This window comes from Cibotium barometz, chromosome 17 (assembly GCF_041138505.1).
Source record: "Cibotium barometz isolate CiBa-2024 chromosome 17, ASM4113850v1, whole genome shotgun sequence".
Lineage (NCBI taxonomy): Eukaryota > Viridiplantae > Streptophyta > Polypodiopsida > Cyatheales > Cibotiaceae > Cibotium > Cibotium barometz.
Window position 1 is genome coordinate 28788859 of NC_141062.1, and position 23697 is coordinate 28812555.

The 23697-nt window shown below is 41.6% G+C and overlaps 1 protein-coding gene across 1 annotated transcript in view; it reads left to right on the forward strand.

Annotated features, from left to right (window-relative positions):
- The first annotated feature begins 6897 nt into the window (after positions 1-6897).
- The window catches only part of LOC147629866 (potassium transporter 11-like), a 51470-nt gene continuing 34670 nt past the window's right edge, over positions 6898-23697 (forward strand). The window contains exons 1-3 of the mRNA XM_086811396.1: positions 6898-7725; positions 7902-8127; positions 8532-8780. Of these exons, the coding sequence (XP_086667522.1) occupies positions 7600-7725; positions 7902-8127; positions 8532-8780 (601 nt within the window). The 5' untranslated portion in view covers positions 6898-7599. The remainder of the gene's footprint in view (positions 7726-7901; positions 8128-8531; positions 8781-23697) is intronic.

Below are 23697 nucleotides of genomic sequence, written 5' to 3' on the forward strand. Positions count from 1 at the left end.
CATTCTCTTGTGCAGACTGTTCTTGATGCTTTACCTGAGTCATATCAGACTTTTGCTTCCACGTGGAGACTTGTTACTGAGGACAGACCTGATGCTGTCAAGTATGATACTTTAGTCTAGGCAAAATAGGGCTAGGCAGCGTGCAGTTGATCAGGCCTTTGTTGCTGCCCAGTAGAGAAGAAGTGGTAAGGCATTTGTTGCTGCCCAGTAGAGAAGAAGTGGTAAGGTAGTCCCTTCCACTGTTTCTTCTCCTATTAGCAGGTCTGCAACTTCTTCTCCTTCCACAGGTAGTAATAATAGGTCTGAGAAGGCTCTTGATAAAGGCAAGAAAAAAATAAGGTACAACTATTGTAAGGCAACTGATCATGTCATTAAGAATTGCCCTAAGCTAAAGGCTAAAGAGGCAAAGAAGAAAGAGTCAAATGCAGCCACAATAGCGGATGCTTCTACAAATGCAGATTCTGCAAATGTTGTGCAGGATACAGAATGGGTGTTTAGCATGTATTGCCAGTATGACCCATCTGTACATGATGCATGTTTGGCAGTTTCTGTTGACTCTGATGTATGGTATTTTGACAGTGGTGCTACAAAGCACATTACCTTGCATCATGATATGTTCACTTGTCTTGAGTCTGTTCCTAATGGGAACACTGTCACATGTGCCAATAATGCTTCTTACCCAATGAAGGGCATTGGTAAAATTATGCTTACTGCTGCAAATGGCAGCGCTTTCACACTTTCAGATGCTTTGCCAGGGATAAAGAAGAATCTATTGTCTGTCTCTACGCTTGCTAGACTTGGACTTGTAGTCAAATTTGTGGATGACAGATGTACTGTTCATGATTTGACTTCTGGTGATACGATTATTGTATCTGGCACCTTGTTTCATGGGCTGTATAGGCTCAATTCTTATGACAAGTGTGTGGAAGATTCAGCAAATGCAGTTTCTGATGAAAAGGTAGTTTCAAATGCAAAACTATGGCATGCTCGTTTTGGTCATCTGAACTTTGCTAGTTTGCTACGTTTGCAGAAATTTGATATGGTTGCTTCATTATCCCATCTTGAGGCACCATTAAAACATGTTTGTGAAGGTTGTATTTTGGGCAAAATGCAGCGTTCTACATTTCCAAAGGATGGTTCTATGCGGGCCACTCGCAAATTACAACTTGTACATAGTGATGTATGTGGGCCTATGCAAACTCTGTCATTTGGTAAATACTTGTACTTCGTGACTTTCATTGATGATTACTCAAGGCATGCATGGGTATATCCACTGAAGACAAAGTCCGAAGTGTTTTTGTGCTTCAAATAGTTTTTGCTTATGGTTGAAAATGTATCCAATTGTACTGTGGGGCACCCTCCATTCTGATCGAGGGGGGGAGTACATGTCTAAAGAGTTTGATGCATTTTTGGCTAGTCGTGGGATAAAACACCAATGTACAGTGCCGTATACCCCTCAGCAAAATGGTGTTGCTGAGAGAAAAAACAGGTCACTTATGGAGATGGCATGATGTATGGTCAAGAGCCAAGCTTTGCCACATGCGTTTTGGCTTGAGGCTGTCATGTGTGCTGCATATGTACTCAACAGGTGTCCCACTAAGGCCTTGCAGTCTGTTACTCCATATGAAGCTTGGCATAGCAGGAAGCCTTCTATTGGTCACTTGCGTGTCTTTGGTTGCTTGGCCTATGCTTTAGTGCCTGTGTGCAACAACGTAGAAAATTGGATGATAAGGCTGTCAAATGTATTTTTGTTGGTTACAGCGCTGAGAGCAAGGGTTACAGATTGTATCATCCACAGTCAAAGTGTATCTTGATTAGTCGAGATGTTATTTTTGTGGAAGATGCTGTGCAGCCTTTGTTATCATGTACCAAAGAGACAGGTGTGAGCTCACGGGATGTATTTGATACGTTGTTGCCTCTGTTTACAGGTGGGAATTCAAATGTAAGTCCTAATGAGGCAAATATTCAGCCTATGCAGATTTCAAACGACATCATAGAGATCAGCCTATTTCTGATGCAGATTTACAGGATGTAATTTATGAGGATAGGGCTGAAAATGACCAGGCTAGAGGTATGCCTAAATGGCTGGTGCAAACCTTGCGTGATAGTAAAATTGATGCACCTATGTCTAGTCGTACTTGTTCAGGTTTTCAGCATGCCTCTTATGCATGAGATTGTTATGCTTTGGCTGTGTGACATGTCTAGTATGTGTGAAGAGGAAGAACCTCTTTCATTTGATGAGGCACAAAAATCAAAAAATTGGTTGGCTGCAATGCAAAGTGAATATGATGCTATAATGAAGAATGGTACATGGTCTTTGTGTGATTTACCTATTGGTAAAAAGTTCATTGGATGTAAGTGGGTTTTTAAGTTGAAACGAAAGCCAGATGGCAGTGTTGATCGCTATAAGGCTAGACTTGTTGCAAAGGGTTATGCTCAAGAAAAGGGCATTGATTTTGATGAGATCTTTGCTCCCACTTGTCGTATGACTACCATTCGTAGCATTTGTGCATTGGTAGCTCATAATGGTTGGAATGTACATCAGTTGGACATAAAGATTGCGTTCTTGAATGGAGATTTGCATGAGGAGGTGTATGTATCGCAGCCTCGTGGTTTTGTTCAAAGAGGGCAGGAAAACAAAGTGTGCAGGTTAAAAAAGGCTTTGTATGGTTTAAAGCAAGCTCCATGAGCTTGGTATGAAAAGATACATACATATTTGACTGCACATCGTTTTCAGAATAGTCCAACAGAAAGCACTTTGTATGTTAAACGTGTGGATGATGTACATCTAATCATTGCTCTCTATGTCGATGACATGCTACTCACAGGACCAAATGAGAGTCATATTGCTGATTTTAAGGCTGATTTGAATGCCTCTTTTGAGATGTCAGATTTGGGGCATTTGCATCATTATTTGGGGATACAATTTAAGCAATGTGATGGAGGTATTGCTTTGTGTCAGACAAAGTATATTGAGATATTGTTGCAGAGATTTGGCCTTGAAGACTGCAAGCCTATTGCTACTCCAATGGAGACAGGTTTGAAGTTGAGTCTTCATGATGCTGGAGATCACTTTGATGTCACACTCTATCAGACAACTGTTGGTTGCCTCATTTATGTATGCATTAGGAGGCCGGACATTCAGTTTGCAGTCTCACAGGTGAGCAGGATTATGCATAGCCCAGGGTCTCAGCATTGGAAGGTAGTTAAACGCATCTTTCGCTACTTGAGTGGCACCATACATCTTGGGTTGTTTTATCCCAAGGGGAGATCGTTGCCGCCAGATTTACATGCTTTTTCAAACTTAGATTGGGCTGGTTGCTATGACACAAGTGTGTCCACAAGTGGTTTTTGTTTCATGCTCGGTAGCTCATGCATATCTTGGTTGAGCAAGAAGCAACCTACTGTGGCCACTTCTAGTTGTGAAGCTGAGTACAGGGCAGCTTTCACAGCTACGGTTGAGTGTGTGTGGCTCAGACGGCTTATGGCTGACTTGGGTGTTGGACAGGAGTCTGCCACCTCTATTTACACTGACAATGAGAGCGCATTGGCAGTTGCGAGAAACCCAATTTTTCATGCTCGCACAAAGCACATTGAGGTGCATTATCACTATGTTAGGGAGAGACTCTCAACAGGAGAGATCAGCTTGGCATATGTGCCAACACAGGACAACCTCGCCGATCTTTTCACAAAGGCGCTTCCTCGTGAGAAGTTTGAAGCTTTTCGCAAAGCTTTGGGCTTGTTTCCCTTTGTGGACTGATCTACTTCGGGCATGGCACTTCCCTATACATGAGTGCCAGCTCTCGTTCACACCATCACTCCCAGGGGGGATTTGTTACCATATATATAGGCAGTGATGTGTGTGAACACACTTAGGACCACCGGGGCACTTTTTCCCTCCTTAGGAGGTTTTTTCCCCCGGCTTGTATATACGCCCATCATTCTAGGGCTAACTTATCTTTGTACATTGACACAATCTAATACACTGTGTGTTGTGTGCATTCTTGCTTCTTCTTCTCCAAGCTATGTGTGCTTTCCTGCAACCCTAATTCTAACACCCCTTTATGTGAGCATAAAGCCAAAGTATGAGAGTGATAATGTGAGCATATAGCCATGCTTCTAATTGGTCAAATGTTAAGCTAAGGCACAACTTTTTGAAACATTGTTTCAAGTGAAGACACTACTTTAGCCAATGTAACTTACTTTGTTAGGATGCCAAATGGCAACATAATGCCTTACAAAAAAATAAGTACATTGCTTTCCTAGTCCACATCTCAACAAAGAGTGAGCCCTCACACTCATTGGAGGCTATGTACAAAGCCCTTCACACCTTATATGAACCACTAGGAGGATATACTATCAATAAGCCTTCACACCTTGTATGTTAATACCACTTGCACCAATAAGCCTTCATAGATATTTGTATGGACTACTAGGAAGGCCTTCACACCTTGTATGAACCAAGAGGAAGCTATTAACAAGTGTAAGTGTGAACCACTTGACTCTCGTGCATGAACCTTTATGAAGACACACATAGATACCTCACTTATTTGTAGTTATAAGACTTAAGCCACTTGGTTTTTCATTCCATAAACTATTATGAAGATGCATTGACCTCGTCCATTTGCTCCCACACAAGGCTTATACTCCACTAATTTGTAATATATATGTGTGCAATATGATTTTGCTACTTGAAGAGGAAAACGACGTTGGGAATTGTGGACCATAACAATACCATTGGTGCAAGTGGTATTAACATTGATCTTTGGTCTTTGAGTCCATAACTTAATCACAAGAGTGGCACATTATATGTTGCAACCATATCAAGCCAAATCATGGACACAAGAACATGCCCTTCGACCATAAAGGTCTTCCAAATGTGCAGGGGCTTTACAGAAGATAAATATATTGGCCATCTAGTTGTCAGGCCAAACAGTTGCTTGATTGAATTCGGCCTCATCTAAATTGCAAGTCTTTTTCATCCTCGTCCTCAAAATAATTGTTTTATCACAAGTCTCCAAAGTCCTTTCTTGTTCACCTTTGCATCTTCTTAGTAAACCCCATTTTGTCACAGTTATAAAAAGGGTCACTATATGTTGATCGTCTTTACATACTCTAATAGACTTAACTTTTTGGTGGACAATATTGCCCCCCTTTATGTGAGCATAGGGCCAAAGTATGAGAGTGATAATGTGTGTAAAATTTTCCACTTGAAAGTAGAATATTGAAGACAACTATTCATTGATTATTACTTTTACTTTGAATTAGAATATTGATATTGAAGACAACTATTTGTTGCTTCTTTAGAAAGTAATGGATTAATACTCATTTCATCATTTTTTTGTTCAAGTTGTCATGATTTACTCACACACCCTTGTTTTAACTATAGCATTGAAGAAAACTATGTGTTTCATTATAGAACATTGTAGATTGATGTGCCCACAGGCGCTTAGGTGAGTTGGTAGAACAGTTGGGTCCCATTGCAAGGACCCGGGGTCGATGGCATTGAGTTGCGTGACGGGGGTACTATATTGTGAGCCGATGGATATACTCCACCTTCCTGCAAACAAACACAAGATTGTAGATTGAAACAAAACAAGGGGACATAGTTTAATGTGGAGTAAGTTTAGTCCAATTTGAGATACCTAATTATACCTATCATTTGAGAACTACTCTAATTTTGATACCTCTAAGGACCATTCTGTTTATTAACTCAAACTAGATAATGGCAAAGAACCCTGAAGTGGTACAGTGGTGGGGTTGCCTAGTTTGATTGGACCGATGGCTATTAAAATTCCAATTAAACAGCTCTTCAGCTGATTCCCATCATATATCAGCATACCATTATTAATAGCCTATTTTTTTTATGGAGAAAGATTTAGTGATTGAACCCTCCAATACATTAACTAAGAGAACATCAAAGTTCAGTTCAAAACAAAAAAAAAAGAGTCGAATTCAAAAATCTTTCTTTTTTGAAACTTTTGTATTTACTTTTATGTGAATGATGATTTTTATAAAAGTTGTTGTGGGAAAATAAGAACTGATTCCAGAAGGGAGAGAAAAAAAAAAGGTGGTGAAAAAACGTAATAATGGAAGTGCGCTGTGTATTTGTGCTGATTCCTGCAACGTGGGCGCCAGCGCCATCGCCTCCAAGTAGCGAATCCAGCACGCCTCAAATTAAACTGGATAGAAAAGATTGACGCAGACGGCCTAACCAGGCAGAACAGAAGAAAAATGTCCTCCCAAGATTAATAAAGCTACCTAATAGCGTTAAATGGATGTGGGCGCCCATCAATCATCCCACTTGCTAAAGAAAAATCGTGTTAAAACAGCTCACTGCCTTTTCTGCATTGCTTAATCTGTCGCTAATCCGTGTTTAATTAACCTTCTTATAGCTGCCAGCTTTTCGGGCGCACTTAGAACACCTGGCGCATCGACGTCTGTTTCAATCCGGAATCAAAACCCATTATTGAAATGGGCGAAAATGCGGGCCCAAGGCTCTAATGGGAACAAAGATAGCGTAATCGATTATGGGCACTGTCTCACTTCCTGATCTAAAAAGTTTGTTTATGATTACTAAATCATCATATTATAAATAATCCACCCTTTAAACTTATTGCAGAAGAAGAAGAAAAAAAGCAGCAGCAATTCCAACACCTCTAGCCAGAATCCCCATAATTAAGTAAGCTGAATTTTACCAAAATTCATAGAATTTACTAATGATGTGAGTGATCAGCCTCCAAGTTAGCTGAATTTTACCCAAATTCATATAATTTAGTAATGATGTGAGTGATCAGCCTCCAAGTTAGCATTTATTAGCCAAACCCACAACTTTTATTTGAGGAAAAAAAAAAAGCTGATTACACCGAACAGCCAATCCAAGCTTGAATTTAAATAGAAATAAATTTGATGCCCCACTTCGATAAACCATGGGTTCTTTGCTCGACTAAGAACAGTAGCAAGGAAGCCCCAGCCATGGTGAACAGTAGCAGCAAGGAAGCCCCCACCACTACATTATTGAAAAAATCAATCCATAGCCCCATCTAACAGATCATAACGTGTTTCCAATACACAGAAATATCAATCATCATCATCTTCTTCTTCTTCTTCTTCTCTCTCTCTCTCTCTCTCCATTGCAGCTAGCTAGCCTTTTATTATACTATCATTTGCAAGCTTCTCATCCCTAACAGTTAATCAATTCCCACTAGTCTTTTCCTGTCTCAATTAATCCCAGATGCTGCTGGCCACTAGCTTCTCATCCCCACTAGCAATCCTGCCTACCTTTTTGGCTCCCTTTGCCTCAACCCCCATTGCAAAAATCCCCTTAATTTCCATCACAAATACAGTCTCCTTTCATATACTAGGCCCTCCTTTCTGCATAGTGTTAGAGGCGCTTGTCTACCCACATAGAGACATAGTCTAGCCCTTCTGCATTGTGTCAGAGGCGCTTAGCTGCTAGGCTATGTAAACGTGTGTTTTTGACTAGCGCAGTGCCCAAATGAGTGGAAGGAGAGATCATTTCCATTGTTTGGTTGCACTTGATTGTTTGTGATTGAACAGGTAGCTCTCTCTTTTAATTAATAAAGACCACCTTCAAAGATGGATTCTGTTGATCAATCTGAAGCCAATAGTGTGGAGATGGGCAAGATGTGGGGACTCAACCAGAGGTTGGACCAGTCCTTGGATGCCGAAGCTGGCCAAGTCCATGAGCTGAGAAAATCAAGGGTCAGTGCCCATTTCCTGTAATTAGCATACCTTCTTTTATCTATATTCAAGTCCACTAGAGCTTGTTAAAAACACATAAAGTGGATCAAAATTTGAGTGAGTGATTAAATTATTATTCTTATTATTATTTTTGTTTGGGGGGGGGTGGGGGGGGGGGGTGTGGTGATGAAATGCAGGTAATGCCAGCTCTTGCTGTTTTACGCTTGGCATTCCAGAGTCTTGGGATTGTTTATGGGGATCTTGGCACATCACCTCTCTATGTGTTCCATAACACATTTCCTAAAGGCATTGATGGAAATGGGAGTTTGATGGGAGTTCTCTCTTGCATCATATACTCACTCACCTTGATACCACTTATCAAGTACACATTCTTTGTCATGCGAGCAAATGACAATGGAGAAGGTAGGGACAAGAGCCAATCTCACCACACCATACATTGATTATGCATGCACCCACACACACCTGAAGTCTCATCACAATATAAGCACACTATGTTGCATGCTTGCACTCTTGCAATTTCATACATGCATTGATTATACATGCACCCACCATACATTGATTATGCATGCATCCACACACACCTGCAACTTCATCACAATATAAGCACACCATGTTGCACTCTTGCAATTTCAATTTCACAATATAAGCACTCCACTCGTGCACAGACACACACACACACACACACACACACCATAATTTTGTCTACATCATACATGAGTGAGGTATGCACACACATATACAGGCCTCATGAACACATTAATTATCAACACAAGATGAAGCAACAATAACTATTTCGCTTTCTATAGGTGGAACTTTTGCATTATATTCTTCGATCTGTCGACATGCAAGGGTTAATGCAATCACAAACCAGCATCCAACTGACAAGAATCTCACTATTTATAGTAGAAAAGAGTTTGATAGGGATTCGGTAGTAGCAAGGAAGACAAAGAAATGGCTGGAAGCTAAAGATTACCGTCAAAGTACTCTAGTCATTCTTGTTCTATTTGGCACTTGCATGGTGATAGGGGATGGCATCCTAACACCTGCAATCTCAGGTATCGTTCATCACTTCCATAATTATAAGCATGGTTGGTTTCATATTCCTCTTGTGACTCCTTATCAATAATAGCAAAGACCTTTGCTTTTATTCTTTGTTACCCCCAACACCAGTATTTTAGATCACAAGGGCCTTCTCTTGCCTCTTTATTATTTCAAGTGGAAATCCCTCTTTATGGAAGCTTCTATCACACTATGAGATAAATTTTCACATTTAAATTAGCCCATCTTTGTTGTTGCTAAAGATGCCTCTTTTCGATATTTTGGCACCTCAATTAGCAATAAGGCTAAAGATATCACATTTATCTAATGCACACTTGATTTTGAGATTGAATATGTCTTGGTCATGTTTGGATAGAGGCTAGAGCTAGGTAGGGATGCAATAAAAGGAGTTCCACTAAAGCTAGGGTATGTTTGGATGGATGTTGGAGCTAGGTAGGGATGCAATTAAAGAAGTTCCACTAAAGGTATCTCAACTGAGTGTGAGAATCTCATATAGGATGAGAAATCACCTTATGAGACACCTTATGAGACCATACAACACTCTTTAAATGTAGAAACAAGATGCAAACACAAATATGAGTCAAACACAAATAGGATGATGTAAATGGAGCTTTGAGCTAACATTCCTCTGTCGAGAAAAACTTCATATCACCTACTTTCAGAGAGTAGTATGTATATATATGATTTTTAGGAATATACATATCGCTTTGGGAGGTGACTTTATACATATATTGTTACATTCCCGTAACGCCGCTACGGGCATTACGACAAGAGGGGACGGCCTCTGGCTCACCACCCAGCCATAGAGGAAGAATGAGGATTGCCCCTCATCCCCCAAGCTATATAGTGTGTGGCCTACCGTCCACACTAGCCTGGCCGCCCATGACTCCGCATGGGCGTCCTCTCCCACCACTGAACCCTGGACATGGCCATCCGGTCTGCCGTCGTCGGTCACACAGGCGTTACAGCCTACGTGACATTACCCCCCCCTTAAGAAGAGTTTTCGTCCTCGAAAACAAACTGGGGAAACCTTTGGGAAATTGCACTACGGCGTTCCCAGGTTGCTACTCCTCATCCCTATCCGTCCATTTAACAAGTACCTCCTGGTACACTTTATGTCGGGTTTGTCTGTCTCACGATACTATAGAATCTTTTCAGATTCATGTGGTATCTTTGGTGGCTCTATCAAGTCCACCAAATTCTGTGGAGAAACTGCATTCTCTAACCCGTGAACTGATTTCTTCAGTTTACTGACATGGAAGACAGGATGAACTTGAGAACTCTCTGGTAACTCAAGTTTGTAGGCTATGTCCCCAATCTTCTTAAGGACCTTGAAAGGACCGCAATATCTAGGAGAAAGTTTATCACACTTTCCCGTTTTCATGGTTGCTGACTGCGCAGGAACCTTTAAAAATACAAAGTCACCTTTTGCAAAGGTCACTTGTCTGCGTCCTTTATAGGCAAATGTTTTAGCGCGATCCTGAGCGCTACGAATGCTGTCAATTGCGGATCGAGCATATCATTCATATCTTCAAGGAAATCCTTGACAGATTGAATCTTCTCCTTTTCTAGGCCTACAGCCATCGGAGGTCTCGGCTCGAATCCATACATTGACATGAATGGTGCAAATCCAGTCGCTGAATGCTTGGAGCTGTTATAAGCAAACTCCAATATGGGCAAATATTCTTCCGAATTTGATTGCTTCTTACTTACATAAGAACGCAACATATCCTCTAGAATTTGGTTAATTCTTTCAGTTTGACCATCAGACTCCGGATGATCTGCCATACTCATTCTCAGAGTAGTATCCAACTTTTTGAAGACTTCCCTTCAAAAATGACTGTTGAACTTTCTATCTCTATCCGACACTATATCTGAGGGCAGGCCATATAGCTTGTAGAGATGTTCAATAAAGAGTTTTGCCAACTCTGGCGTTTTTACAGTTTTCTTCGTGGCAATAAACTTTGCCATTTTAGTTAACCTGTCCACTACCACCCACACCGAGTCATTACCTTGACTCGTCTTGGGTAAACCGGTAATGAAATCCATGGAAATGCTTTCCCATTTCCCTTGAGGAATCTCCAGCGGATGGAGTAGTCCTCCAACCTTAAGACGTTCATGTTTATTGACCAGGCACTTACTGCATTTCAGCACATAAGTTTGGACGTTCTTAAACAAACTAGGCCAATAAAACTGTCTTTTTACTAGTGCATAGGTCTTCTGAATCCTAGAATGACCCGCTTGGACTATCAAAACTATACTTCGAAGTCTCGGCTAGCCTCTCCGGACTAACTCTCGCTTCGCTACCCGCCGCACCTACGGCCAGTCTCTCCGGACTAGCATTACGTGCCGGCGAGGAAGGTGGGCGAGGCTGTGACAAAGTGCGTACGCGTACAGCGCGCCAGACCTCTGTAAAGACAGGATCATGCTCACACAAGCCATGATTTGGTATTTCAACCAAAACCCCAAGGCAAATTTCATGCCTTGATTTTGCATCATGTCATTAGCACAGAAGCTAATGTACTGGAGAGCATTCTAGTAGCGCAAGTTCTTAGACTATGCTACTAGATATTTGTAGACTACGCTACCATGTTGCATCACCAACTTGTTAAAACTTCTCCTTGGAAAGCTCTACGGCTAATCTAATCATGCATCACAAGGATTAGTTCCAAAGTTGAGAGATACTTCCTCTCAGAGTAACATCTTTGCACAAGCATATGCTCTAGAATCTTGTTGAGTTTCTAACTACCATCAATCTACGGATGGTTAAACTCCACTCTAACTGAGAGTAAATGTAAGTTTTGAAAATTTTTTAATATAACAATTAAACTTTCTCTCTCTTATGCCATACTATATCTGCGGCAGATCATATAGTATGTGGAGATGTTTGAATAATTCTTGCACCACTACGGGTGTCTGGAGTTACATCCAATCACTTACAACTCTTTGTTGCTATTACCAGACACATCCCTTCAAGTATTGTCTGGACTCACACAACTATTCCAGTTTATGTGATATTTGAGGATATCCCTCCTTTCCCTCAAGAAAGGTTTTTGTCCTCAAAAACTCTACTCTCAAGCGGACTACGCGCTAGTGTCATAGGTCCAAGAACAAATCTAGACCGTGTTTAATATCATATGTTATATTCTTGAGTCCTTCCAAGAAATTTTTAAACATCTTGCAACGAAGATGTGGTATAGTGTCTACGTACATATGGTGGTACTATCGATAAACTGCTTTGCAACAGATCAGTGGTTTCACACTTGTAACAAAGTGCTTCATTGTTGCATATTATTACCCTTCATAAGCGGTTACACACTTATGAATCATTTGGGTGGGTTGTACCATCTATCAAGAAAATTCCAAACTACTAATAACCACATTATCAATCCTCAGATAATGACTGAGCTTTCTGCGAAGCCATAGATTGCTAGATAATTGATGGTAATTACACAAGCCCAATGTCTCATTACATCATACATTCAATATAAATGCAAACATCACAGTACTTCGTGATGATGAACTTAGGAATTTCATCCTATCCCTGTTTGGTGTTGGTATGAAGTATAACTATGAGAACATTATTTGCTGCCTCCTCATTATAGCAGCAAAGCTATCTACCCATCACAGGTGGCAATCTCTACCAAGCTATAACCATGACAAGCAAATAAACGAGTACTCTTGTAAGAACTTCATAACCATATCTCACACCAAATTCATAATCACTACGGATTAAATGCCAGGGCTTGCAAAATTGAATGTTATAGGTAGAGGGGATCATCAAACCACGGATGACCTCGACAACTTACTAGGACTAGTGATGTGTAACTTTTAAGTTACTCCACTCTCCTTGCTTTTCCATACCATCGAACAAATCGGTCCCTCGATTTGAGCAACGTCAACATATTTATGAGTACGTCAATACTCATGGATTGTGGTTCGGTAATTTAAAATGTTGATCTAGGGTATCTTTCACTCGAGGATCTTAATTTTATTAGCAGTTATGTATTAGTAGTGAGTAACTACGTACCCACTATCATCACACTAGTAGCTCCATACTAGTCTGAGTAACTCCGTACCCAATGGCGTACCTCCCCCGAGTGGGAGTACCATATACAACCATCTATAACAAGATGCTGAAGTCACTTGCTGCTAAAAAGTGACTACACAAATTGACCCCTCCATTGCACATTGCAGTACAATTTCTGGTATTACAACACGAAATTTTGGACGTCCTTATCATAGAGGTCAACTTAAAAACTAGTGCATAGGTCTTGTGGAGTCTCGGCTGACCTAACCACACCACTGGTGACTTTCTACAAAAAATGTGGCGCCGAAGTCACCATCTATGTACTTTAACTCCGTAAAGTACATGGTCTCATCTATCATCTCTGGAAAGTTGTAAAACATTCCTGCGATGGATATTTATCACCCTAAAATCATTGTGCACTATTTTAGTGTGAAGAGCTTTTTTCCTGGGTACCATGGTTCACCCCAAGCTCATCTTTTGCTAAATTCGCCGATTTAACAAAAGATATGTCTGCCTCCGAACACTCCGGTTCAGCCCCAGACTTTGAGTTTACTTCTTAACACTCCGGTTAAGTCAAAACTCACCAGATACAGTAGGATTTACCACTAAGCTCTCCGGCTTAGCCTTCTATCCTAACTTAGCCCGAGTTTATGTACACTACATATGTCGGATCCGATTCTAACAACAACCAGGCTCATCTGGAGTGAGATACTACTCACTATTGCCATGTAAAACCTTATTAAATCCTAGAAATGCTCCACTCATTTCCCAGGGGTCATACGACTTATAGGGTTTACACGCACATGAACTTTGTAAGCAAAATAGCCTGTCATGCAATATTACAATTGCTTATGTAGGAAAGTAATATATTTCCCAAATTCATACGGTAGCAACTAAAATGTGCTCACAATCGCACATTTATGTTGAACATAGGCAAGATTACACTTGCAAAATGCTATAGGGCGTCCCCCATGCATGAAATTGTCCAACCAAACTAGTCTTACTGCTAACCTCTAGATTTAGATCACTCCGGAACTAAATCACTCTGTTAGCACTAGCACACCATCATGGTCTTGCTACCTAGAGCTTCTCCGAACTCTGTAACTGGGTTTTATCCCAACTTATGGCTATATTTGGTAATTTTCAAAGTTCAAATTTTATCTTACACACTTTATCACTACAGACAAGTGTACATACAACCTGCCAAAGAGTCAATTTACATGCACAAGCCTTGGCGTTCCATTCCACCAAGACTACAATCGATTCCGTGAGAATTTGATGTCCCATACCATCAAATTACCGCCAAATTAATTGATGTGACATATAAAAAGGCTCTTTTCCCCCTCGAAAGATCACCACAAACTCTCGAGCAGTGGGATGTCAACGCATGGCAATAAAAAGAAGAGAAAACCATGCTAGTGAGTTTAAGAATAGTTCTCTTCGATCAAATTTTATAAGGGCATTGAGCATTACATCTCAAGACTATACCCCTTCAGATTTACCTGTGATTTCTACAAATCAATCCTAAATCTGCTATTATTATCTAGGCGTATGCTAATCCTAAATCTGCTATTATTATCTAGGCGTATGCTAATCCTTCAGATTAGTACTCCTAGATAAACCATTTAATTGAGTACTGTTAGCAGCACTGCTAGGCCCTTTATTTCAAGTAATACACACCTTAGGGATTACTTTTACCAGGCAATCACGTGACTAAATCAAACTAGTCACCACTCTCGAGGCCCAAGTAGTGACACTATTTTGTTACTTTTAACAAGGGCCAGCTTGCCTCTACGGGCCAAGGCCTTTTGTTGCTACAGACAGTAAGCAACTTGTTTGGACACGAGGCATAACCACATCAAGACTACGCTTGTACATGGTTCTCATTTGCCAAAGTTTATCGCAATCTTCTAGCAACTGTTAAAAGATTGTGAAGGGTTATGAGCACTACGGCTCAATTAGGCTTACCTTGATTTCTCGTGATAAGCACTTCGTCTAATTTGGGCACAACTGATGCCATGCCGGTCTTAGCCCAAGTAAACACACCGCGGTTTCAGATTTACACTATAGCCAAACTACGTGACTTTGATGGTCAATACTAAGTGTATGCTCTGCTTTCATTTAGTCCTCCGAACCAAATGTGTGATCACCACATGTGTTATTCTCGAGGTGCTACGGTCATAGACGTGTTCACTAGGCACAACGGCCATAGAACGGCTTTCTCTCGAAGGACTCGGCACTACGGCCGTGGGATTTGTCTCTCTCTTAGCACGCGATGCTACGGCCGTGTGCGGTGGGTCTCTCTCGTGGAAAACAGGCACTACGGCCACACGGCACGACGGCCGTGTTGGGTTTGTTTGCGTGGGGTGTACCATTGTTTTATGTGTTTTTTTTAAAAAATAAATAAAAAAATAATGGGCCGGGCCGGCCCTTGCCGCTTCGGGCGTGGCCGCCCGCCCGTGGGGAGCGTCCTTAGGGCCGTTGCTTCATTTTTTAATTAAAAAAAATGAATAATTAATATATATATATATATATATATATATATATATATATATATATATATATATATATTTTCTCCTTTTGTGCGCTGGTCGGCTGCCTGGTGGTCGTTGATGGCCGCCTGGCCGCCCTCTCTGCTGGCCGCCTGCCTGGTTTGCCGCCTGCTGGGCTGGCCGCCCGTTTCATTTTTAATAATAAAAAAAATGAATAATTATTATTATTATTATTTTATATATATTTTTCTGGCCGCCTGCAACGCTGGTGGCTGGGCTGCTTTGGCCGCCGCCGGCCGCCCAAGGCTGGCCTGGCTGGCTGGCCGCCGCCGCCGCCACCGCTGGCTGCCCATAGGCCTGGCTGGCCTGGCCGGGCCTCAGCAGGGCCGTCATCTCCGCCCGTCCGCCCGCCATCCATTCGCCGAGCTTAATGTGGTCTTCGCCTTCAGCAGCAGGCCACACAACGCACTCCTGGGTTCTACGCCCCCACGTCGTGGTCTATTCACAGCACATTCAACAGCCACTTTGGAAAGGCCTTCGCCTTGGAAAGGCAAGCCCATCCTCTTCGCACAACAACCCTTTCTGCCGGACGACGCTGGACAACGCGCCTACCTTAAAACACCTTGTTTTTCGGCCATTGCCGTGGGGCTGGTGTCGCCCCCCCCCACACACTGTTCAACGTGGCCGTGGGCTGCTTGTACAAACTCTCTTCGCAGTATGCTGTTCTTCCCCCCACGTCTCCCACACACAAAATCTTTGAAACGCTTTCGTTCAGACAAGCTTCAACGACTTCTTCGCAGACAAGCTTGATTATCAAAGAAAATTTATTTCGCATAAAGCTTCAACGCAGAGAAAAAAAAAACGAGCTCTTAACTGCAATTCTTATTGTTGTGTGTGACGGGGAGAGAGAGAGACAGAAAGAGAGAGTTCTTCCCCTGCATTCTTCCATGGCCGCCTCCCTCCACACCCTCCATTCGAGATAAGGATTAGGAGACGAATGGTCGAAAACCATCGAGTGGGCTCCGGTCCCCCGGTCACGCGCGGGCTCTAACAATCCCATCGAACCACGCTCTGATACCAGTGTTACATTCCCGTAATGCCGCTACGGGCATTACCACAAGAGGGGACGGCCTCTGGCTCACCACCCAGCCATAGAGAAAGAATGAGGATTGCCCCTCATCCCCCAGGCTATATAGTGTGTGGCCTACCGTCCACACTAGCCTGGCCGCCCATGACTCCGCATGGGCGTCCTCTCCCTTTGAACCCCGGACATGGCCATCCGGTCTGCCGTCGTCGGTCACACAGGCGTTACAGCCTACATGACATATATTTTATAGCACCTAAGTGCATAGAGGGTGTTTTTTTAATTAGAGAACTTACATGTCGTCTATACATGTATGAGGGAATCGAACAACTAGTTTTTGGATGTAATTTATTTATGTTAAGTTATAATAAGTTATCAGTCACAATGTTATTTCCCTTGACAAAACTGATCGTGCGTTGCATTTTCATGTGCTCTTTGAGGTCTTCTGCTTCTGGGCCTCTAGTTCTGGTTCATTATCATTTTTAGGGGCTATTGCAACCTTTTGCTTTCACCTCTGATTCCCTCTAGTTCTTGGGCTGCTAGCTTTGAGGTCAAACCTTGACCTTTCTTCTTCTTTATTGCCTTGGCTCTCAACTTGGTTTGGAGCCATATGATGGCATTAAGGGGACTATATGAATAAGTGGTCTGCATACCATATTATTGAGGTCTCTTGCTCTTTGTTGCACCAAATGGAGAGGTATAGTATGTGGCTGGAGGTTGTTCTAGATATCTATATGAATCATATTGCTCATATGACTCATTTGGGCCTATCACAAGGTTGGTGTGTAATTATTTGGGTAATAAGTGTACTTAATTTTCTAATAATTGCAAAAGGACAAGAATTTTCTTTGAAATTTATAGTTGGTACAAATTGTATGATGTTAAACTGCTTCCAGAGACATCCATAACACATGCATATTGTAGAATTTCCATGTGCATTGATGAATGAAAAAGGGATGACTAATTATTTTTTGTCTAAAGCAATAATAATTGTAGTTTATATCATGAATAGGATGCCCCCACTACAACAGTTCATGGCATGATACCCAAACTGGCAAAAAACCGAGCTTGGCACACCTAAAAGTCTTTGGGTGCATATTGCCTTTGTACATGTGCGAGATGAGGTGATAAGTAAATTGGAGAGCATATGTGTAATGTTTTGATGAGATGAGTAGCTAGTATACACCATTGAAGGATTTTATAAAGGCTAAGGCAAAGAATCAAATTGGTGCCTTAAATGCTAAGAAGCAATCACAGTGCACTTAGTGGACAAAGAGGATTCTCTAGCAAATAGGTCTATTATGGGATCTTAGTCAAGGTGAGATGCGAAGTGCGATTGAGCATGGATGTTGTGTTTGATAAGATGAGTAGGTGGTATACGCCAATGAAGGATTCTATAAAGGTTGAAGCAAAGAATGAGATTGGCTCCTTAAAAACTAAGAAGCAATCACAGGCACTTATAGTGAACTAGGAGAGTTCTCTAGCAACAATGGGTCTATTGTGAGATCTTAGTCAGTTGAGGTAGAATGTTAGGCATTTTTATGTGTCGTGTGGTGGTAGTACAGGTGCTAAAAATTTAGCAAGTTCACATGTATCACACAAGGGAAAAGAAGAGGTGGATTATCGTTTTATAATGCTATATGTTTCAATAGGTCACTCCTATGTTGATGTAGATATTGGCTCATAGCAAAGCCTTGATGAGCGTTCAAGTCAAGAGCCTACCTTAGCCTTGCCGACGCATGTGTTGTTGGGTCTTGCTTTAGAGCTGCAAAATGCAGCTTCCCATAGCATCGATCTTGAGAGATCTTAAGATAGGCATTATCTCAGATTTAGTATTGATGAAGATTGTTTTATCGTGAGAACACTTTTATCACTAGCTTCATCTATCTACTCGCACACTAAGGATTTGTCACTAGTTTCATGCCTCTCCTCACACCAGGGAATCAAGAAGAGGGAAGAAGGGAAGCTCGTAATTAGAAAACTATTACAAGGGAATGTTTGTGTATTATTATAAAAAATGGCCTATAGATAAATGACTAATTTTTACACTAGGCCAACCAAACTTTAAAATGGCTTATAGACTAGCATTCACACTAGGCCAACCAAACTTAAAAATGGTACGGTCTCTATTACTAGTCTTAAGCAAGTATTACACTAAGTCCTTAGACTTTCCCTATTTGAGATTAAGCAGATGGTAAGGCTACTTTATCTGCTCCAATGCTATCGTACAAAAGATTAGTGTCCGTTCGAGTGGATAAGATAGTAAAGCACCTTACGATAGGTCGAGTAGGTGAAACCATGTTAGCCAATGGAGTAGTTAACATACCCTCTTCCTAATGGATGACCGTGTCCTCGTGTCACACAAGTGGGTGACCCAACTCGGTGAAGCTTCTCCTGAAAAGATGGAGGGAAGGAGAGAGCTTGAGCTCTTGCAAGCACATACATACTCATACAAACCCTAGAAGAGAACACACAAGGTGAGAGGCTGAAAATTTTTCTTCTTCTGCACACAAAAAAAAGAGGTCTACAAAGAAGATAAGGTGATTAACACACATAATAGAGTATATACAAGTAGTCCATAATGTGAACACGCTAAGAGGAGTGGGTAGATGTGGACTAGTCGGTGTAGTCTAGCTGTAGAATCTCTGGCGAAGATATGTTGGTGCCAACTACCAAACCCGCAAGTGATATAAATGTCGAACGGTCATGCAGGTACCTCGTGAGTGTCAGTTTATGTTGAGCTTGACATCTCAACACTTCCCCCTCAAACTCAACTCCATCTCATTAACTCCAAGCATATCTCGAAATTTGTGGAGCTTCTCAGCTCCCAAGGCCTTCGTGAAGATGTCAACAACCTAATCCTATGTGCTGACATAGGCCAAATCGATGTTGCTTGCCAAGACTCTCTCCCTGAGATGAAGTGGTAATCTACCTCAATGTGTTTTGTTCACGCATGGAAAACTGGGTTCCTGGCCAACTGTATACTGCTAAGATTGTCACAATATATGACAACCTTTCTCTCCACATGTAACCCCAAATCAGAACAAGTAGCTTGCGTAACCAAGCTACCTCACATGCTGCCACCACAACTCCTCTATACTCTGCCTCTGTATGCAAGAAGGCAACTATGGGCTGTTTCTTGCTGCTTCATGTCATAGCAACACTTCCCAATGAAAACATAAATCCACTGGTAGATCTCCTGTCTCAGATGCTACCTGCGCAATCTGCATCTATGTACCCATATAGCTCCAATGGTACACCTGCTACATAATCAATAGTGGCCCTCAAGTATCGAAGTGTGCGTCGCACATTGTCAAGATGTGGTTTGCGCGAAACCTGCATAAACTGGCTCTCTAAGCCAACAGTGTAGCTCAAATCTAGCCTGCTGATCGTGACATAGATCAAACTCCCCACAATCTTCCTGTACATAGTGGGATCCTCCAACACATAACCTGCATCCGCACTAAGCTTGCCATTTTAATCTAATGGCACCGATATTGACTTACAATCAACCATCCCATACTTGGACAACATGTCCAATACATGCTATCTCTATGACAGCCAAATACCCTCAGGTGTGCCAATAACCTCAATTCCCAAAAAGTAGCGCAGATCTCCCAAATCCTTTACTCAAACTTCCTTTTGAGAAGACTTTTCACATGCTCAACTCTTCCAACTTGTCACCCCCAACAATAAGATCATCTACATAAATGGTGATGATCACAATACCCTTATCACGATTGCGCACATACAAAGAGTGATCTGCATGTGCCATATGAAAACCAATAGTGAAAAGATACTCAGAAATCTTATCATGCCATGCTCGTGGAGCTTGCTTCAGCCCATACAAGGCCTTACAAAGCTTACACACATACTCTGGGTGACCTGTATCCTCAAAACCCGGTGGCTGATCCATGTACACCTCTTCTTGCAAGTCACCATGCAAGAACATATTTTTTACATCCGTTTGATGTAAAAACCAGCCTTTAGCTGAAGCCACCGTAATCATGACTCTCACAGTTGCCATCTTTGCAACTAGGGCAAATGTCTCCTCATAATCAATCCCATGTGTCTGCGCATATCCTCTGGCTACCAATCTAGCCTTGTACCTGCTTATGCTACCATCACTGTTATGTTTCACCCACTTACAGCCTATAGATTTTTTTCCTTGAGGCAATGGCACCAAATCCCAAGTCTCATTTCCATACAATGCATCCATCTCCTCATCCTCCATAGCTTTCTCCCAACACACATTTCCAATAGCCTCATCAAAACATGTAGGTTCTACAACCTGCACAACTTTTACTTTATAAGCATAGTGTTGTGCCACATGACCATCATAAGTCAACCTCTACACAAGGTTTTTAACTCTTCCAGATCTTTGTAACTTTGCATTCATGGATTCCATAGCCTTCTTCACACCAGGTGTCCTGATTGTTGCTGGAATCCCAAGCTCCTCAAGGCTTATCTCTGAGCCACTAGAATCTCCCATCAACAAGAGAATGCCCTACAGAAATATCAAGCATACCAAGGGGCTCAACCACTTTCTCTTTGCCTTTATGTGATGTACCAACTACATTTTCCGGACTGGTATTATGACACAACCTACCACTCCATGGTCTATTAATGGAACCGCTGGATGAGGACTCTCCCGGTCCACTCAATGAGTGTGATTGCTAACTTGCATTCTATGCAACCACATTTTGATTTTCATCAGCCCCAAGAGCATCTTTTTCAGCAGCATACCAGCTACTCATCTCATTAAATACAACATCCCTGCTTACTCTCAATTCACGTGTAGCAGGATTATAGCATCTATATCCATTTTGCTCAAGGGAATACCCAATAAACACACATTTTTATGCTTTTGGATCTGGCTTGGTACACAACTCATCTGGCACATGCATATATACAATACATCCAAAAACTTTCAAGTGAGACAAATCAGGTTTCCTGCCACCAGCAAACTTCTCCTCTGGCGTTACATCATAGCTGCAGTAGGAGTCATGTTCATGATATAAACTGTTGTAGACACAACAACCTTAGCCCAATAGCTATGTGGCATATTCTTCTCTGCCATCAATGCTCGTGCTATCTCTACAATGTGCATGTTTTTCCGCTCAGCAACTCCATTTTGTTGCGGAGTGTATCTACATGTAAATTGTCTCTGAATGCTATTCTTTCGCAAGAATTCAAAGAACTCATTAGAGAAGTATTCTCCCCCTCCATCTGACGTTAGGCACTTCACATGCTTTCCTATCAGCCATCACTCTGAAATTCTGAAAACGAGTGACCACTTCACTCTTCTCCTTCATGAAATACACCCACACTTTCCTCGTGTGGTCCATCAATGAATGTTACATATAGTACCTGCAACCACCTATAGACATAGTCTTCGCAGGATCCCATACATCTGTATGCACAACATCTAGTACATTCCTGCTCACATTTCTGTCATATGGAAATACATTTTTTGTTTGCTTTCCAAATTGACATGCTTCACAAACTTTCTGCATACCTTCAACTTTAAACTTAGGCAGCCCTGTCACAATTTCTTTAGTCTGCATAGACTTCATTCTTTGTACATTTACATGCCCAATTCTCTTATGCCAAATGTTTGTATCTGCAACAACTCCTGAACCATTTGCAACAAACATTGCATCACTCACTTCAGGCATATTTACATTCAATGTAAACATTCTACCCACTATGTTTTCTTTTACAACCAACCTGCACTTATCTTTAAAGTCTTCTACATAACATCCATCACGGTGGTTAAACCGAACCTGCAAACCCTGCTCAATCATCTAGCCAACTGAAACCATATTCTTTGTAATGTTCAAAACATGAAGTACATCTACAAGGTACTTCACCTTGCCATCCTACATAGACAATGGCACATCTCCAACATGGGCAATCGGATGAGCAGTGTCATCCCCCCTGTTTCAACAAAACTTGGTCTTTTAAGACTCTTCATTTCCTTGAACCACTCACCATGACTTATCATGTGGTTCGAAGCACTTGAATCAATATACCATACATCATATTTACATGCTGCTATATCATTTCTAGACACAACATTAACCACATGTTGCATAACAAACAACCTCTCATTATCCTCATTATTTTTGCTAGAGGATGCATAGTTATTTTGCTGCACTTTTCCATTTCGCATGTCACTCTGCTTCTTATAGTTATCTACTTACACATGTCCAGGCTTACCACAGTAAAGACACCCTCGTGTATCATTATGCTACCTTTGCCAAATACCACGACCTCTTTGACTCCCTTGCCTCTAAACTGGTCTCTTTCACTAGTATGTTGTTGTTGTGAATCTTGGGACTCTTACTGCTGCTGCTGACCATAATTTTGATTACTTGTTTGGCCACCACCACCTTGGCCACGTCCACAACCTCTACCTCGTCCCCTACCTGCACTTGTGTAGAAGGCCTGTTGCTCTTAACTATTTTTGTTTTGTGCAGACTGTTGATCTTCACCCAATTTCTTCTCTGGAATGATCAGCATTAACACCAAATCTGTGAAGTTGGGAATGTTCTCCCAAGTCTGAATAGACGTCTTGAACGCTTTGTATTGTGGCCCGAGACCACGTAGACACACTTCCACCTTATTATCATCAACAACAGAAACACCCAATTGATGCAAGAGATTCCACAATGCCCTTGATCATCAAGGCATAATCATTCACAGACATATTCTTCTTCTCCACACAATATGAAGCTCATTATTCAACTGAATCTTTCGTGCCTTGGTGTTAGTTTCATACAGCTCCACCAAGGTGTCACATGCCTCCTTAGGTGACTTGGGATTCTGTATATGCCCAATCATGGTGTCTTGTATACTAATAGAAAGCCAATACATGACTTTCCTTGCTCCTTGATTCCAATCCTTGAACTATTTTACATCTGCAGCAATTGGATTAATTTTTGGTATCTCCAGTGCCTTCTCATGTTCACCTTCAATGTAGTCCCGTAACCTTTTCCCATCAGGAAATTTATCAATCTAAACCTTCAAGCATGGAAGTTTTTCTTGTCAAGCTTCTCTGCAACAATATGGTTTATTCCATCATTTGACATCTTTTCTGTAAAACAAATTTACCAAAAACAATACTCTTGCTTGACCTACACAAGCTGTTGTATTCTCTGCAGCGGTACTATACTGCACCCAAATTGTCACAACCAGTGACCTCAATTTGCATACATAATCCATATGACGAATTTGGTACCTCTTTGCAGTACACACAGTGTCTGCACAACCGATCGCCCTTCCTGCAGTTTCAAAAACCGAGT